General features: G+C 37.6%; 1 protein-coding gene across 9 annotated transcripts in view; it reads left to right on the top strand.

The window, feature by feature from the left end:
* Nucleotides 1-18,323, top strand: part of TTK (TTK protein kinase) — a 37,453-nt gene that overhangs the window by 13,796 nt on the left and 5,334 nt on the right. For 5 of the 9 annotated variants that reach the window (XM_058566726.1, XM_058566722.1, XM_058566724.1 and 2 more), the window contains 8 exons: nucleotides 1,456-1,625; nucleotides 5,250-5,386; nucleotides 6,751-6,877; nucleotides 9,687-9,779; nucleotides 14,206-14,363; nucleotides 14,494-14,645; nucleotides 15,664-15,788; nucleotides 17,112-17,192. In XM_058566726.1, the coding sequence (XP_058422709.1) occupies nucleotides 1,456-1,625; nucleotides 5,250-5,386; nucleotides 6,751-6,877; nucleotides 9,687-9,779; nucleotides 14,206-14,363; nucleotides 14,494-14,645; nucleotides 15,664-15,788; nucleotides 17,112-17,192 (1,043 nt within the window). The remainder of the gene's footprint in view (nucleotides 1-1,455; nucleotides 1,626-5,249; nucleotides 5,387-6,750; nucleotides 6,878-9,686; nucleotides 9,780-14,205; nucleotides 14,364-14,493; nucleotides 14,646-15,663; nucleotides 15,789-17,111; nucleotides 17,193-18,323) is intronic. The other 4 variants (XM_058566729.1, XM_058566728.1, XM_058566730.1 and 1 more) reach the window with 4 other exon arrangements.

Genomic DNA, 18,323 nt, shown 5'->3' with positions numbered 1-18,323 from the left:
TTTTTTTCTTTCCAATTCTTTGAACTTTCATTTCTTTTCTTTGCTGTATTGTACTTAAGACCTCCAGTATAATGATGAACAGAAGGAATGATAGGTGGCATTCTTGTCTCTTTCCTTATTTAAGAAGGAAGCTTTCAATATTTTACCTTTAGTATAGTAATTGCTATAGATTTTTGTAGCTACTCTTTATTAAATATCAAAACAGAATGAGTTCTATTTTATACCTAGATTACCATTAGTTTTTTTTTTGTGACTGGGTGTTGAATTTTATCAAATGCTTTTTCTGTGTTTATTGAATTGATCGTATTTTTTTTCTCTATTCTGTTATTATGGAAAATTACATTGATTTTCAAATGTTAAGCAAACTTTGCATTTAGGAGTAATCCAACTTGGTTGTAATTTATTATCCTTTTTGTATATCGAGTGCTAATATTTTGTTTAGGGTTTTTGTATCTATTATCATGAGAGGAATGGAAGTTTGATAATCATAGAATATTAGATATATTGTTGGGCCGGCCCTGTGGCTTAGCGGTTAAGTGTGCACGCTCTGCTGCTGGCGGCCCGGGTTCGGATCCTGGGCGCGCCCCGATGCAGCGCTTCTCCGGCCATGCTGAGGCCGTGTCCCACATACAGCAACTAGAAGGATGTGCAGCTATGACATACAACTATCTACTGGGGCTTTGGGGGAAAAGTTAATTAATTAATTAAATATATTGTTGAAGCTCTTTCATTTAGAGACCCTTAAGAAAGTAAAGTACAGGCTAGTATAAGGTAAATTTTTTATTAAAAAACTAGAGGTCTATGAAAAGTGATGAATTAGCTTCTTTTTATTTGTAACTTTATTACATATATAGGTTTTTAAAGTTTTACTTATTTAATTACTTGTTTACTGGTAAAGACCAAAGCATTTAAATCCAGAATGGTCTCTGACCAAGCTGTAGATGACAACTTAGGAAGACGGCTGTATTGCAACTTTGTAAAATTGACTTGCTAAAAGCAGATTGTCAGCTGGCTTAAAGCTTTTAGTTTCTTTGTTTTTAAAAGCAAAATTCTAGGGGCTGGCCTGTGGTTTTAGTGGTTAAGTGCGCGCGCTCAGCTCCTGGCGGCCTGGGTTAGGACCCCGGGCGCACACCACTGCACCGCTTGTCCGGCCGTGCTGAGGCGGCGTCCCACAAAGGGCAACTAGAAGGATGTGCAACTATGACACACAACTATCTACTGGGGCTTTGGGGAGAAAAAGGGTAAAAAAAAAAAAAAAGGAGGAGTATTGGCAATAGATGTTAGCTCAGGGCCGGTCTTCCTCAGCAAAAAGACGAGGATTGGCACGGATGTTAGCTCAGGGCTGATCTTCCTCACAAAAAAAAAAAAAAAGCAAATGCTAATATAGTTTGTAACATGATCTATTGTTTAGGTTTAATTTTGTTGTTATCAAATATTCTTGCCTTTTAATGACAGCAGCAACAAATAAAATTTCAGAAACTAAAGAGCGTCAAGAACCAAAGGTTCCAGAAAGTAACCAGAAACAATGGCAGTCTAAGAGGAAGTCAGAATGTGTAAACCAGAATCCTGCTGCATCTTCAAATCAGTGGCAGATTCCAGAGATAACCTGGAAGGCTGAATCAGAGGTAACTTTCTTTTCCCCTCTAGTATAGCATTGCTGTTGTTCATAATGCGATGATCATATTAAATATTTTCTTCTTTTATTAAGTGCTTCTGTATATTTTATGGAATAGTTTACTCAAAGGATGTTTTTTATTATTCACAAAACAGTGATCAGTACCAGTCATAGGTTCAGTAAGAGTATATGTCAAGCTGAATTCTTTTCTATTTTCGTTAGTGTTTCTAGATTCCTGGTAGACTGGTGCAGGGGTCAGCAAACTACAGACTATGGGCCAAGTCTAGTTCCAGCCAGTCTGTGTAAATAACATTTTATTGGAACATAGCCATGCCCATTCATTTAATTACTCTCTGTGGCTGCGAGTTGAGTAGTGGTAACAGAGATCATCTGGGCTATAAAGCCTAAACTGTGTACTCTTTTGCCTTTTACAGAAAACAGTATGCCGATCCCTGAACTAGAGCAATGCTGTACCAAAGCATTTGACTTATTTCCTATCATCACTCTCATGGATAAAAGAGAAAAATATAGACTAGACAATGTATTTGAATTTATAACAGGTTGAATGATCATGCCCAGTGGCTGGGGGCTATTTCAGAAGGAGTGATCTGCTGGAGTACTGGAGAGCCGCACCTGTAGTCCATGGCCATGCTTTCCTCACTATTTCTTTTCAGCTATATTTTAACTCAGTGGTTCTCAAACATTTTGGCCTTGGGACTCCTTTACACTCTTAATTATCATGGCTTATAAAGAACTTTTGTTTATGTAGGTTATATTTATCTGTATTTACTGTATTAGAAAGTAAAACCAAGAAATTTTTTAAGTGTTTATTAATTTGTTAAAAATAACAATAATAAACCCATTACATGAGAACATAGATACACTTTTATGAAAAGTAAGTATTTTTCAAAACAAAATAATTAGAGAGAGAAGAATGACTTTGTTTTACAATTTTTACAATTTCTTTCATGGTTGGCTTAACAGAAGACCGGATTCTTCTGCCTGCTTTTGCTGCTTCAATCTGTTTCATCATCACATGTCATATAGCCTCAGGAAAACTGCAGGACACACCCATGAGAGAAAGTGAAAAAGGCAAATAATGTTTTAGTGTTACTATGAAATAGTTTTACCTCTCAGACACCCTGAAAGGGTCTTAGAGACCCCCGCCTCCCTGGTTTTCCTGGATTACTCTTTGAGAACCACTGATCTAAGTAACGAAGTAGATAACGAATGTTAGATGATGAGAATCCTGAGAGGTCGAATCATGGATCATATAAACAAGCATCTCCTCTTTTTTTCTTTTTAAAACTTGTAAGCCAATAGGATGGTAAAGGGACTCAACACCATTTATTTGTCCATAGAGAAATGCAAATCAAAACCACAGTGAGATACTGCTTCACATCCACTAAGATGGTTATAATGAAAAAGAGACAATAACAAGTGTTGGTGAGGATGTGGATAAATTGAAGCCCTCATACACTGCCAGTGAGAATGTAAAAGGTGCAGTCTCTTGAAAAATGATATGACAGTTCCTTAAAAGTTAAACAGAGAGTCACCATATGATCCAGAAATTCTACTCATAGGTATATACTTAAGAGAATTGAAAATGTATATATCTACACACAAACTTGCACATGAAGGTTCATAGCAGCATTATTCATAATTGCGAAAAAGTGCCAAATAACCGTCAATTGATGAGTGAATAAACAAGAAGTGGTACATTTATACAAAGGAAATATTATTCAATGATAAAAAGTAATGAAGTACTGATACATGCCATAACATGAATGAATCTTGAAAACACACTAAGTGAAAGAAACTCATCACAAAAGGCTGTATATCGTATGATCCTGTTTATACAAAATGTCCAGAACAGGCAAATCCATAGAGACAGAAAGTAGATTAGTGGTTGCCAGAGCCTGGGAGGAGTGGGAATGGGGAGTGACTGCTAATGGGTATGAGTTTCTTCTTAGGATGTTGATGTTCTGCGACCGTGTGGTGGTGGTGATTGCACGACTCCTGTGAGTGTATTAAAGCCACTGAATAGTACACTTAGGGGAAAAAAGGAAAGAAACTGGGCAGTTTCCGGAGGTGACTGCTTCTCCAGCGGCCCTCTCGGGGAGGTTTCTTCACTCTCACATCTCTTAGCTTATAGCTGCAAGCTCCCCATTGCTATGTACAGACCATTTCTTCTCTTTCTTCAAAAGCTCTGCCCTTTTGAGGCTTCTGCCTTCCTTGCTCATTGCTCTCATCGCTGAATATCCTAGTGACTCCCCATCATCGCTTGAAGATAGTAGGCTCTGGATCACTTTTAACCCAACAACTGTCATTCTTTTTATTGGCTTCTACACTTCTGTGTATCCCTAGTCCTATATCTGACCTCCAAATTCGTAACTTTTTCCTCTGTCGTAACTATTTCCTTAATTTAACTTTAGCTACTCATTCCTATATCCTCAATTCTGATCTCCAAAATCTCGAATGCAAACATTCCACTTTATGACCACAATTTTTTTCACTTTCCCTACCTAATAATCTTACTATGACAGTTTCTCAAAACCATCCTGACCACTAATCCAAATATATATGTATAAGGTAATCTTAAATGAAATGGAAAATTTATCCAGGAAAAGAGATATAGTGTCCATGCTAGCTATTTTCAAAAACTTAAAGGACTGAAATGTTGAAAATAGAATAGATTTATACCTTGTGGTTCTTGAGAACATAATGTGGACCAGTGGGTTGAAATTATAATAGAGAAACTGATTTAATCTAAATATCAGCTAATATTTTCTAATAACTAAAGCTGTCCCCAAATTCAGATGAACCTCCTTAGACAGTAGTGCGTGCTCAGTTACTAATAGTGTTCAAGCAAAAGGTGGTTCCCTAGTTGGTGGAGATACTGTAGAGCAAGAGTTGGCGAAATTTTTCTGTAAGAGATTAATGGGCTTTGCAGGCCAGATGGTCACTGTTGCAACTACTCAACTCTACCGTTATAGCATGAAAACAGCCATCTATGATATGTAACCAAACGGGCATAGCTGCGTTCCAATAAAACTTTATTTAAAAAAACAGGCGGAGGGCTGTAATTTGCCGATCTCTTCCGTAGAGGATGTTCATTCATCATTGCTTTGGGATTTGTATGAGATAAATTTTACAGCCTCTATGTCTCTTACAAGGGGGAAGAACACTAGATAGGTACTTACCATTTCAAATTTTGCTAAATAATTACTATTTGGCCATTTTAACATAAGATGGGGAGTGTGGTTTTATTGATTAAAGAAAGACTAGTTTTCAGAAGCAGAGAGTACTTATTTACATTATGAAAGTTCAGTGCTGGTTACAATAGCCCTGATGGCGGAGGACATTAGATCTTGTTTTGTTAAACAATATTGTGTGCCTTCCCTCTACTTGTAATCCCTTTGAGCAGAATACAACAGGCTTCAGAATTTAGAGTAAAAGAGCTATACAAAAAAATTTATTATAAGTCTGGAATATGTATGTCTACCTATTTTAGCATGCTTTTGTATTTTCATAATTTTTTTATTTACTTTTAGAAGTCATAATGTTTGTAAAACTATTGAACAGGTGGCTAATTTAAAAACTCTAAGTTGTAATGTTTTTTATTTCGATTTAGCAGAAACAAACCACTTTTGAGCAACCTGCCTTTTCTGTTTCAAAGCAGTCACCACCAATATCAGCACCTAAATGGATTGATCCAAAATCTATTTGTAAGACACCCAGCAGCAGTACCTTGGATGACTACATGAGCTGGTAATTGCTTTTGGCTCTTAACTTGGTACAATAAAAATAACATGGGCTTTGGGGCCAAATAGATCTGAATCCTACTCTGCTACTTTAAAGATTCTGTTACTTTCCAAATTCATGTTACTTTTCTCAGCATCAGTTTTTTCATCTGTAAAATGGAGAGAGGAAGGTGGTTGCAATGTATTTTTAAGGATTGTTGTGAAAGTCTCTGTCATATTGTAATCTGTACCTACAACCTATACATACTCTAAGCACGTAAAACCTCCTGATAATCATGCATTGCTCATGGATATGTCCTGTAATTGGGAGAGATATTTTAAAGGTTAGCATTCTTAGAGCTGATAATGGGTGGATACATTTTATAGCAAAGGAGATGTTAACTGGAATGTGATAGTTTCTGAAAGAGGTTGGTTGTACAGATCACGTCGTTCTGGGGTGTTCAGAGGAGTGAGACTTGAGTGGATGGATAAGGGGCGAGTGAAGAAGTTGGATGGTCAGTGCTGACTGACAGGAGACACAAGGGATATTGCAAAAGCAAATTAACGATATTTCAAAGAAAGGAAATAAAGGGATGTGGCACATGATATCCTCCAACTAGTGGCTACATTTTCAGTGTCTTAGAGGATGGCTTAAGTCCATGATGCCTTTTGCTGTTTATTTTCATAGGGTAGTCTTGATCTTATTTAGAACTGGCCTTCGAGGTTTTGTAACCTAGTCTGTTACCTATTTAATACAATTTTGCTGTATATTACCTCATTTTATTATGCTTAGAATGTTTTAAAGAATGGTTGCTAACTAAAATAGTGATGTAGTTATTTCTTGTAAAATAGATTATTTATTGTCAGCAAATATTTGAGAACTCCTTTGTGCCAAGCACTGTTCTAGGTGTCGAGGCTACAGCAGTGACTAAGACAAGCAAAGCACAAAGCTGAGCTGAGCAGATGTAGGCCCAGAGGCCAAACTCCTCTGATGTCTTTGGCTTTCAGATGTTTCTAGCCGGCTGTTGTAGAACATTATTGTTAAAATGCACTCGGAAAAATCTATGCTCAGCCATGGACTGATCTTTGCCTTGGCTAAATTCTTATAAAATAACCCCAACTCCATATTTTAAATGCCATCTTATTTATTTTACTAACAGAGATTTCTTGTCTGGGGGACAAAAAATTACTTTCAGAGAGAATTTCCCCAAAATAAGATTTCTGATGATGGTGTATCTGGAATACATGATTTAGCTATATTATGAAGACTGACTTGGCTTCTGTTTGATGGAACACATTTAAGTTTATGTCAAGCTTTTAAAATCACAGAAAAACTAAATCAGAATCTTGTTTTTAAAATTTTAGTGTTTTAAATTTAAAAATCTTTCCTAGTTTCAGAACTCCAGTTGTAAAGAATGACTTTCCACCTGCTTGTCAGTTGTCAACACCTTACAGCCAACTCGCCTATGTCCAGCAGGCACCACAGCAGATCCCTGTCACTCCACTTCAGCATTTACAGGTTCGATAAGCTTTGTTTATGATGGTATATGTTAAGGTATGATCTATTTCATAGATTTTATTTTTACAGCATCTAGCTGTTAGGAAAGGTCTTAAGGAATTATCCATTCTTAGTCCCATTAAGCAACACTCTTCTGATATCTTGGTAAGGGTGCCTTGTGACTTTGAGAGATTAGTTATTGAAGAAGCTAATGAAGTTTTTTCATTAACTAGGCCAGAGGATCCAGTTTGAATAGCTGAACAAAATTTCTCATAGTCTAGGTTACTTTTTAATCCATTTAACTATTTAAGCCAGCTGTTAGTGAGCAGCCTCATTTCATTGGCTGATTAATATACAAGTAAATTTTCAAGAATATCAGAATATAATATGAATATAAATTATAATATATTATAAAGTAATTGTTATAAGAGAAAAAAATCTTTTGTTGGTGAGGCAATTGCATTACCATCTGGAGAAAAATTAATGTAGACGTTCTCCTGATATCAATAACTAAAATTAGTTTCCAGTAGCTTTCTGAGAAGCAGCTTAATACTGGTAGGAAGCATGGGCTTTGAAGGGACACTGCCTGGCTGTGATTCTTACCAGCTGTGTGACCTTCGCAAGTGAAATTAAACTCTCTGTGCCCATTTCCTCATCTATAAAATGGGGATAATAAAGCTACCGAACCCATGGGATGATTGTGGAGATTAAATTAGTTAATATATATATATGTAACTCTTACAACAGAGCCTGGTACTTAGTAAATAATAAAAGTTAGCAGCAATTGTTATTTAAATAAAACAGCAAAAAAACAAACCATGAATAATTAACTATACAAATAAAGACATTAAAAAATTAGCAGACAGAAAGTAGAACAGTGGTAACCAGGGGCTAGAGAGCAGGAGGAAGGGGGAGGTATTGTTTAACGGGTATAGAGTTTCAATATGAGACGATGGAAAGTTCGGGAGATGGATGGTGGTAACGGTTGCACAACAATGTGACTGTACTTAATGCCAGTGAATTATATACTTAAAAACGGTTAAGGGCCCGGCCCCGTGGTGTAGTGGTAAATTCAGTGTGCTCCGCTGCAGCAGCCTGGGTTCATGGGTTCAGATCCTGGGTGTGGACCTATACCACGGATCAGCCATGCTGAGGCTGTGACCCACATAAAAAGTGGAGGAAGATTGGCACAGACATTAGCTCAGGGCTAATCTTCCTCAGCAAAAAAAAAAAAAAAAAGTTAAAATCGTAAATTTTATGTATATTTTACCACAATTAAAAAATAATGGAACAAGAAAAAGTAGCTAACAATAGATTATACTAACTATGGAAAGAGGTAATGGTGTTTTAAGGATTGATGCAGTATAATAAATTATAAAAGAGAAAAAGAAAGATGATCAGCTTTGCCCATACATTCATTCAAAACACATTTATTGAGCTGTTACTCCTGTCAGGCCCTGTTTGAGTTGAAATCTGGAAGTCAGGTCAGAGACGACCAAGTGAAGAGGCTAGAGGGAGCCTTCTAGAAGACACCAGTGTCAGAGTATGGCTAGAGCTCAGGAAGGGGGAGGGGTGATCCTTAGGGTTCCACTGGGCCCTTTAAGTTTTACCCGAGAGAGATGATAGTAAGCTGTGGAACAGTTTGGAGCAGGGGAGTGAAATGATCTTATTTGCATTTTGAAAACCCGACTCAGGTGCAGTGAGGAGGATGGAAGAGGGGGTGTGGGATGTCCTGTGGAGGAAACAACTTCACGTTGATATGGAATCAGAAATACATCAGGATTGCTTTATTCTAAAAGCCGTAAGCAGTCAGGGGAAAGGGACATTGAACTGTTTTCTTCCCTCTCAGAAGTTTTTATTTTACATATGAGAGGAAGCTCCGAAAGGAAGGGGAGTGGGGAACCCTGATGAAATTACAACTTGATGAGAAATAACAGGTACATAGTTCAAAGCTGATACTTTCTTACAGAAAATGTATCTCCTGACTCAACAGTGTCTCTCAACTTGAGAGGTTAAAGAAATTAGAATCCTTATCTTTTATGTTACATAGAAGGAGATTACATGAGAGAAATTCTACCATTTGAGATCTACAGCAAGACTTAGTTAAGTGGGGTTTATTTAGACCTTGTTTCAATCAGCCAATCAGGTGCTCTGTGTGTTTCAGCTTCCCCGTGAGCTCAGAGGCAGTCCTCTCGTGTCTGTTCACAGTGTTGGTAGGCCCACAGAGGCCCTGCGTAAGGGAAGGGAAGAAGGGGCATGTCGTATAGTACAGCATTGTAAGTTTGCTGAAGTCAAATTAAGTCACCTGTTGAACATCACCCAGCAGAAAGGGGGCATTGCTAAAATTTGCATTTGTCTGATTGACTCTGGAGCTCTTAGCACCTTAGCACACTGCTTCCTTTATAATATAATGCTAAGTGAGAAAAAAGAATGCAGATGTAATTGTGTGTTTACATATGTATGTATGTAAGTGAAGAGGTGTATGGAAGAAAAAAGAATAGATAAGAAAAAAAAAATGACAGCTTATGAGTTTGTGTGTTGGGCATTAAATGTTTTCTTTCCCCTTAAATCTTCCATTTATGTATTTATGTTAAGTAAAGGTGAGTTAGGGGGGAGACCTTGGAAGTTTGTCTCTATATTAATTTAATAAGTTTATTTCTTTGACTAAAGTATGTAATAAATTCCCTCTTTAAAATATTGTGACAAATAACTAATTACGTAAGATTTTAGGTAATTTCAAAATTGGAAGCATTTCACTATACTAAATGCAAGCTAGTTTCTCTAGCATATTTTTTGAACCTTTGAACCCTTATATATTTTAATTATTTAGATTTCAGCATCTTCTTCAACAAATGAGCACATTTCAGTTAAAGGAAGAATTTATTCCATATTGAAGCAGATAGGAAGTGGAGGTTCAAGTAAGGTAAGTATCCTAAATATTTAAGAAATGAATAAAAATATTTTAAACTTTCCCTTTTTTGTCTTTTTACTTTTTTGGGCTTTTTCTAAACTTCTAGTGGCCTGTATTGCCCTTGAGCCAAAAATTCTTCTCATCCCCTGCTCCATCGCCTCCCCCCAACAAATGACATCTCTTTAGACCTATCTCTTAGTTCCAGTTCTCTGCTCTTTCCTCCATTGTCCTATGCTTCCAAGTTTCTTCTCTACTAACATTTACATTGACTTGGGGTGACAAATGACAGCTGTGTATTATCACAAAAGAATCTTTCTACATCAGGCCGTGATGTAAATATTAACTAACGTGCTTAGGATGATTTAGCAAAGTTTTTGACCAGTGGCATTCGTTTTGTTTCGAGTTTTTCATTTCAAAAACAGAGTTGAGTCTGGAATTGGAATAGATCATTTCCTAAATGTATCTGAGTTCCAAATTTATGTGGTTCTAATTCTCTTGATGGAAGGCATCTCAACAGAGTTGTCTAAACTTACTATCTTCAATTTTTCTCATTCTATTCTCTTAAATCCACTTAAGTCAGATTCTTACCTTCATCACTCATTAAAACAATCGTTACCAAGATCACCAGTGACCTCCATGTGTTTGCCAAATCCAACTCTTGGCTTCAATTTGGGGTGATTTTACTTAGCAGCACCTGAGACAATTGATCATTCTTCTCCCGTTGAGTCTTTTTCTTCCTCTTGGGCCCTCTGTCTTCCTCCTCGCCCACTGGCCGTTCCTTTCTGTCTTCCTCTTGTCCCTGCTGTCAGTGGTGCAACGCCCCAAGGCTCGGTCCTTGACCTCTTCTCTCTCTAAACTCGCTCACTCCTTTGGTGTTCCCCTCCAGTCTCATGGTTTTAAACACCATATACATCCTGACAGTTCCCAAACTTGCATTTCCCGCTCAGACCTTTCCCTTGAATTCCTGACATGTCTATCCAGATTGACTGCTCAGCATCTCTTTTTGAGTATCCACTAGATATTTAAAACTTAATATGTGCCGAACATAACTCTTACTCCATAGTGTTTTGCATTTTCAGTAAATGGCAACCCCATTCTTTCAGCTGCTAGGCCCAAAACCCTGGAGTCATCTCTGACTCCTCTTACTCACACACACATCCAGCCAGTCAGCAAATCTTGTCGGTTCTCCCTCAGAGTAGCTCCAGAATCTGCCTGTTTCTCAGCTCCACTACCATCACTTTGGTCGAAGTAACTTAAGTGATAATTTTTTCGCATACTTTATTACAATAGCCTCGTAACTAGTCTCATTGACTCAGTCCTTGCTCTCCTGGTGTCTTTTATTTATTTTTTTTTTGCGTGTGTGTGTGTGTGTGTGTGTCTGTGAGGAAGATCAGCCCTGAGCTAACATCCGATGCCAGTGCTCCTCTTTTTGTCGAGGAAGATTGGCCCTGGACTAACATCCATGCCCATCTTCCTCTACTTTATATGGGACGCCGCCACAGCATGGCTTGATGAGCAGTGTGTAGTGCCTGCCCAGGATTTGAACCTGGGAACCCTGGGGCCGCCGCAGGGGAGCACACTCACTTAACTGCCAGCCCCTCTCCTGGTCTACTTTAATGTAAGAGTCGATTTTCCTCCAGATACCCTCACGTCTGTGTTCGAGTATCTTCTCAATCAGTCCTTCCTTGACACACTTTAAAACTGCACCCCCCCCCCCCCCGTCTTCTGATTGCAGGTGAGCTCCGTTCCCCTTGCCTGTTTTCTTTCTCTCTGCAGCTCACCTTCCAACGGGCTCCGTAATTGATGTATTTTCTTTGTTGTTTGTGCGCCTCTGCGCTTGAATGTGAGTCCCATCAAGATAGGGATGTCTGATATGCTCAACGATGTTTGCTCCATCGTCTGGAGTAGTGACTGGAACCTAACAGAGACTGAAGTATTTTCTGAATGAATGAACTGTCCCTCCTCAGCTGTTTTGCTATGATAAGTTGGTAAGGATGATACATGAAACAAAGCCTGTGGGTTCATTTTGTTTTACTGTAATTTTCTAAGCCAGCTAACAATAACTAGACTAGCTTAAGACTGTCTTGTTAACTTATTACAAATAAGTTGTGTACATTACTATTTGTAGCAATTGTTCCATATGTTAGTTTCTTCTTTTTTTGTGAGGAAGATCGCCCCTGAGCTAACATCTGCCAATCCTCTTCTTTCTTTCTTTTTTCTTTTTTTTTTTGCTGAGGAAGACTGGCCCTGGGCTAACATCCGTGCCTATCTTCCTCCACTTTATATGGGATGCCACCACAGCATGGCTTGCCAAGCGGTGCATCAGTGCGTGCCCAGGATCCGAACCCGCAAACCCCGGGCCACCGCAGCGGAGCGCACACACTTAACCACTTGAGCCACTGGGCCGGCCCCTAGTTTCTTTTCTTTATACATCTGCCTTGTTCTTTCCCTTGCCTCACATTTCAGGCATGGGAATAAAGGGACAATGCAATTGATTTCTATCAATATATTTGAATTACCTGATGTGGTTTCTTTAATAGAAATTCTTTGGTTAATATTTAGTGCTTATTACTTGGCTGTATTTTTATAGTGTTAAGGTGAGATATTTATTTAGTGTAATGTTTTCAGAGAATGTAGCAGTGTTTTAAACATTTTTTCCTTGGAGCATTTTGAAAGGTCGTAGGGCTAATAGAAACAGTCAAGACATTGGCCTTTCTGGTTCTTTCCTTAACTTTCCATATGGCTGACAGATGGTAACTGATGCTGTCTCTGTGAAATGGAAAGAAGGCCCACCCAGTCCAGCCCCTTGGGTATTGCCAGAGCAGGGCATAAAAGCACATACATGCAGAAAGTTGATTTAAAAGTTTTCAGTTTCTCAAAAATGTTGAGATCTTCTTATATAAATAGTTTTAATATCCTGCAAATGTTTTTTCTAATATACCTGACAACTTGAATATGTTTTAAAATGTCCCCTGTATTAGTGATGGAGGCTAACATGCGCTGCAGTCCTCTTCCTGCCTGTGTTGGGGGCACTACTGAGGCTTCAATTGCTGGGCAGTCAGGAGCTTGCCCAGGTTAGATTGTTGCTAGGAGGGAGCTCGAACTCAAATGCCAGTATTTCCTTCTAGTCTTTCTTGAATATTGTTATCTGATATTTTGTTTGAGTGTTTTCTATATTCTTTAAATTTTAGAAATTTTATTTTATAGTTCAAAGTTGTCTCATGCCTTACACCTTTTCAAACAGAGCATACGAATATAAGATAGCCATCAGGGTCTTGGGTGTCAGCGTTGTGCCACAGAACAGTGGATGCTCGCAGTTCCCTGAGATTCGTAAGGCTGTTTACAAAATGGTTTATACTATTTTAAATTCCTCTTATCTCTTTCTTTGCTATTTTCTGCTGCCTCTTGCCCTATCACTGGTTTATGCCCCTCCTCCTCTAATTTGCTGTGTTTGCAAATAAGACCAGTAATACTTTGTTAGTTTTGTATTTAAAAATTTGAAAGTCGTTAAGCTGCACCTGACAGCCTGATGGACTCTCCTCATTCGTGCAGTTGCTTGCGTGAACCTCATGTACACTTTGGCTCTTGTCTTATTCTTGACAGTATCTGCTGGGGAGTCGGGGTTAAATGGCTGTTAAATAATTGATGTTTTACTTCAGTGTGTCAAAGGGATAAATGAATATAATTTTTCTTGCTTACACTGGCATTTTGTATTTGAATTCTTGAGTTTTAGAAATACCATCCCTGTTGCATGTTTGCTGAGCGTTAGACACATCAGCAGTTTTCTGCTTTTCAAAATGTATTGTGTGTCCTATGAATATTGCTTAGAAGTTGACTGTCACTCTAGCCAGAGCACTTGGACCAGGACCTCAGAGATGCTAACAGCTTGCTCATAGGAACATCTTGTTCCGGTCAACTTGGCTTTGAAAATTGGACCTAATCTGCTTTTCGCAACTGGATATACTGATAGCTTACACTTAATCTGCATTTTAAATGTTCTCTACCGCGTGGATGACTTCTTAGCTCTGGGCTCAACGGAAAAAAGGCCATCTGTGCGTGAATTGACTCTTTATTCCAGCACTTTGTCTCCCTGACGTGTTTGAATGCCTTTCTCTTTAGGTTATTTCCCTGTTTAAGGTGTCCAACCGAGTGTTATGAACGTATATGACATTTACATTTCCTTCCTTACATGTTGACATGGAAACTCTTTAAGTTTATGCCTTTCAGTTATTGAATGCCCTTCGTCACAGGTAGTTGAGAATGGACTTCTGCTCTCCTAGCATGGTTTTTTTCCTTCTATACTCAAAATAAGCTGAGATATTTTTAATAATTCATGTCAGTCTTTCCATAACCTAAAATTCTGTCTAATAAATTTGGAAGTGTTGTGACAGTGTACAGATAGTACGTTCTAAACTCTTTCATTTGTTCTGCTCTATAGGTGTTTCAGGTGTTGAATGAAAAGAAACAGATACATGCCATAAAGTATGTGAACTTAGAGGAAGCAGATAATCAAACTATTGAGAGTTACCGGAATGAAATTGCTTATTTGAATAAACTACAACAACACAGTGATAAGATCATCAGACTTTATGATTAGTAAGAACTTTTTTTTAATTTAAAAAGAAAACTTTTTTTGCTATAATTCTTCACATAGTTAGTAAATCTTAATAGTATAATGTAACCATTCATTGTTTTGTCATTTTTATTTGTTTGTATTTAATGGCAGTGAAATCACAGACCAGTACATCTACATGGTAATGGAGTGTGGAAATATTGATCTTAATAGTTGGCTTAAAAAGAAAAAATCCATCGATCCGTTGGAGCGCAAGAGTTACTGGAAAAATATGTTGGAGGCAGTTTACACAATTCATCAACATGGTATTTTAAATCTCTTTATTTGTAAAGTTAAAATATCCTTAATAGTGTCATCTTTGAGAAATATACCTATAATTTTAAGGTATGGTTATTGACAGTTTTTAACTAAATATTTGGAAATTTGTTTAAAGATGAAGGGACAAAACCATTTCTTTAAAACACTGTTAACCAAAGGATATAGGGCATAAACTCAAGCCCCCACATCCATAATGCATCCACAATGCAAAATATATCTTTCTCAGCATTAACATAGTCCATAATGCTGGGTCTCCAAATACTTGGATTATAGCAGATCTGAGGCTTTTAGGTGTTCAGGCATCCTGAAAATCTGAGATGTTTATTTCACTCATTCTTATGGTCATTTTGTATTGTTTGCCTTGTATGGGAGTTTTATTTTTTTAAACTGTTAGCCTTACCTTCTGGGTTGGTTTTTTTAATACTTGGCCTTGGTTCTTTTAGGGCTTCTCTGCCTTTACCTTATTTATTTATTAAATGTTAACCTAGGTATTTGTAATTTGTCTTCTCTTGATGTCTCCCTTCCTATACATTAAAAGATAGTTCACCAGCCATGAAGATCAGGGCTGTAGGGATGGAGGTGTTGGGGTGCTACCATCTGGCAGTGTAATTTACGATGCTGTCTAGTGGGCAGTGAATCACAGCAGTTAAGAGCATAAACTCTGACACCAGACTGCCTGCGTTCAACTCACCGCACTGTCACTTAGGCTGTGTGACCTTGAACAAATTACTTAAACTCTCTTGCCTTAGTTTCCTCACCTAAGAATGAGGGTAAAAATAGTACTTACCTCAGCGTTGGTATGAGGAGTCAATGATTCAATACAAGCAACAAACTTAAAATAGTATAGGGCACATAGCAGGTGCTATATGTTTGTAGATTCTATTAAAAATGGATATTTAACTTGATTGACTATTTGAAGGAATCACCTTCGCCTGTAGATCGTGAAATTTTTTTCTTTAGAATGTTTTAAAGTGTGTAACATTATAATGAATTTTTATTTTGAAGGCATTGTTCACAGTGATCTGAAACCTGCTAACTTTCTGATAGTTGATGGAATGCTAAAGCTAATTGATTTTGGGATTGCAAACCAAATGCAACCAGATACAACGAGTATTGTTAAAGACTCTCAGGTAAGATTTAGTGAATGTTGGTTACCACACAGCAGCGTTCAATTCTTTTTCGCCCGTGAAGAATAATGGGGACTTTATTTTTACCTACCTCATTCTTCAAAGGATTTGAGGCCTTTTTATAAGAATAGATACTATAACTACAAAAACACATCAAAACCATGGTAAATACAATTCACTATGGAAAGTCAAGATCGGGTAGAAATATGTCCAGCAATCTTGAATGACTTTCCCATAGCTGAGGTAGAGAAGCCGTAGCACCTGCTTTGGAAGTCTTCTTGGTCATGAACTAAAGTTGACCTGACACGTGGACTCAGAGTTTCCTGATAGCAACCAAAGAGGGAATTGCCGTCACTTGGCTTTCATTGGCCGTGAAGTAAGATTATTTCATTCTTCCGGAGTTGCATACTCAACTGCATTTTTATAATAGAATATGCAAGAGCAAACTTAATAAAGTATCCCCATAAAACCTAAGGTGATGACACCAAAGAATCACCAAAAATAATCATGATTGGAGCCAAAATGATGTGTTCCATATATACACATTTGTGATGTGGGTCTGCCTTAGTCCTAGGAGTAAAACTAGACTTTTTTAGGAGTAGAGGAACAATGTACCCTTCAAACAATTCTATTTGACAGTCACTTCTCTTTATATCAAAAATATGGCTGAACATTTGGTTGTAAATCAGCTTGAAGATATCTTCTATGGCAGAGCCCTAAAGTGCAGGCATTCTGTGTTTGAAAGCAAAACTGTTTATTTTAGAATAAAATGAATGCACTGTAAAGTTGGCATAATCCTGTTGCAGAAACTCGCAGGATTTAGATGTGCACCCCATCTCAGTTTACACACGGGCCCAGGGAGTCCTGAGAGACAAAGCTAGATTTTTTCTAATTGGTTAGTTGGTTGGTTGGTTGGTTGATTAACAAAAGCATTCTGGGTCTATTCCAGCACAGAGTGAGTGATTGATCAATTCCCTCAAAGTTTATGGTTATTAATATAATTTTAGCCTGGATAGTTTTTAAGAGAGACATTACTTGTTGCCCACCATAACCATAGAAAAAACTCAGCATTCTGAAAGGAGTCAAGTTTCTGAATATGAGCCCAATGCATTTTGCTGGAGTTGTGAAAAAATGTATGTCTTAACATTGTTGTCATTTATTTGTTTTTTTACAACATATTATTGAAATCCGTAATTATCAAGTTTCCAAGAATCTGAGATCTGTGTTTTTAAAAATCTAAAGCAGAATGAAATATTTGCATTTTAAAAATCTAAAGCAGAATGAAATATTTGCATTGATTTGTATTTTCTGTGATTTGGCAAATAGGTTGGTACAGTGAATTATATGCCACCAGAAGCAATCAAAGATATGTCTTCCTCAAGAGAGAATGGGAAATCCAAATCAAAGGTACATGAATGTTGTTTACATCCCATTTACCTGGTGTCATAGGGAATGAACCTGACAGATAATTAGTTATTTCTTTAAGTTCTAAAACATTTTAGGCCATTGCAGAGACCTTGCCTTCTTAAGTAGATTGTCATGGGATTCAATTTCACCCTTTGTTGATTTGAGGTTGTGCTTTTAATATAGTGATGCGTCGCAGGGTGCTCCTACAAGAAATTCACCTAGGATATTTTTTGAGTTTTAAAATTAAAGAAAAAATTAAGACTAAATTAGCTCTGATTTGGACACCTTATGTAACATTGCATTGATAACCTTTGAAGTCTTCTTTGTTTCCTTTCTGATTCTTACACTTTATTTCCTACCATTTATTCCCTTGTAAATTCTACATTTGCAGATACAACTCTAGTATATAATTTTTCCAGGCCTGCCACTGGCTCCTTTCCCACTTATCTTCTTTCACCTCCTCAGGCAGCTTTGGGTTAGCCTCATTGGTGCCCCTGGTGGGGCCCATTTTGGCTTCCATAATGCCTCCAGCTCCCGGCTAATCCCTCTCTCCCTGTAGCCTGTAAGCGAGTGGATGCAAGCCCACATTGCTGTCCCAGAACCCTGCACTCAACTCAGCTCTGCCTCCTCAATAACAACTGTCTGTGGGCAAGTGACTTAACTTGCCTAGTTTCTCCATCTGTAAATTAGGCTTACAAATAGTACCTATTTTAGAAGAAATTGTGGATTAAATCAGAAAGAATATAAAGCACTTTGTACATTGTCCAGCTCAAAATAATTGCTCCAGAAATGTGCTTTTATTTACTTAATTATATTTTTCTTCCTAGAAAATCGTGGCTTTTAAAAATCTTTTCAAATAACTGGCATAAACTTATGCCAAATAGTCTCTCTCATAAAATTCTTTTTATATCTGTTTAGCTTCCACTTTTCTTCTAATACTTAGATTTGTTGTCTCCTCTTTTTCCTTTGTCTTGGTTAGACTTGCCGTGGTTTTTTTTTTTATTATTATTAATTTTATTTATTTATTTATTTTCCCCCAAAGCCCCAGTAGATAGTTGTATGTCATAGCTGCACATCCTTCTAGTTGCTGTATGTGGGACACGGCCTCAGCATGGCCAGAGAAGCAGTGCA

Source organism: Diceros bicornis, chromosome 23 (assembly GCF_020826845.1).
Source record: "Diceros bicornis minor isolate mBicDic1 chromosome 23, mDicBic1.mat.cur, whole genome shotgun sequence".
In the NCBI taxonomy this organism is placed as follows: domain Eukaryota; kingdom Metazoa; phylum Chordata; class Mammalia; order Perissodactyla; family Rhinocerotidae; genus Diceros; species Diceros bicornis.
Note: the sequence above shows the minus strand (reverse complement) of the source record. Positions and strands in the feature narration are given on the sequence as shown.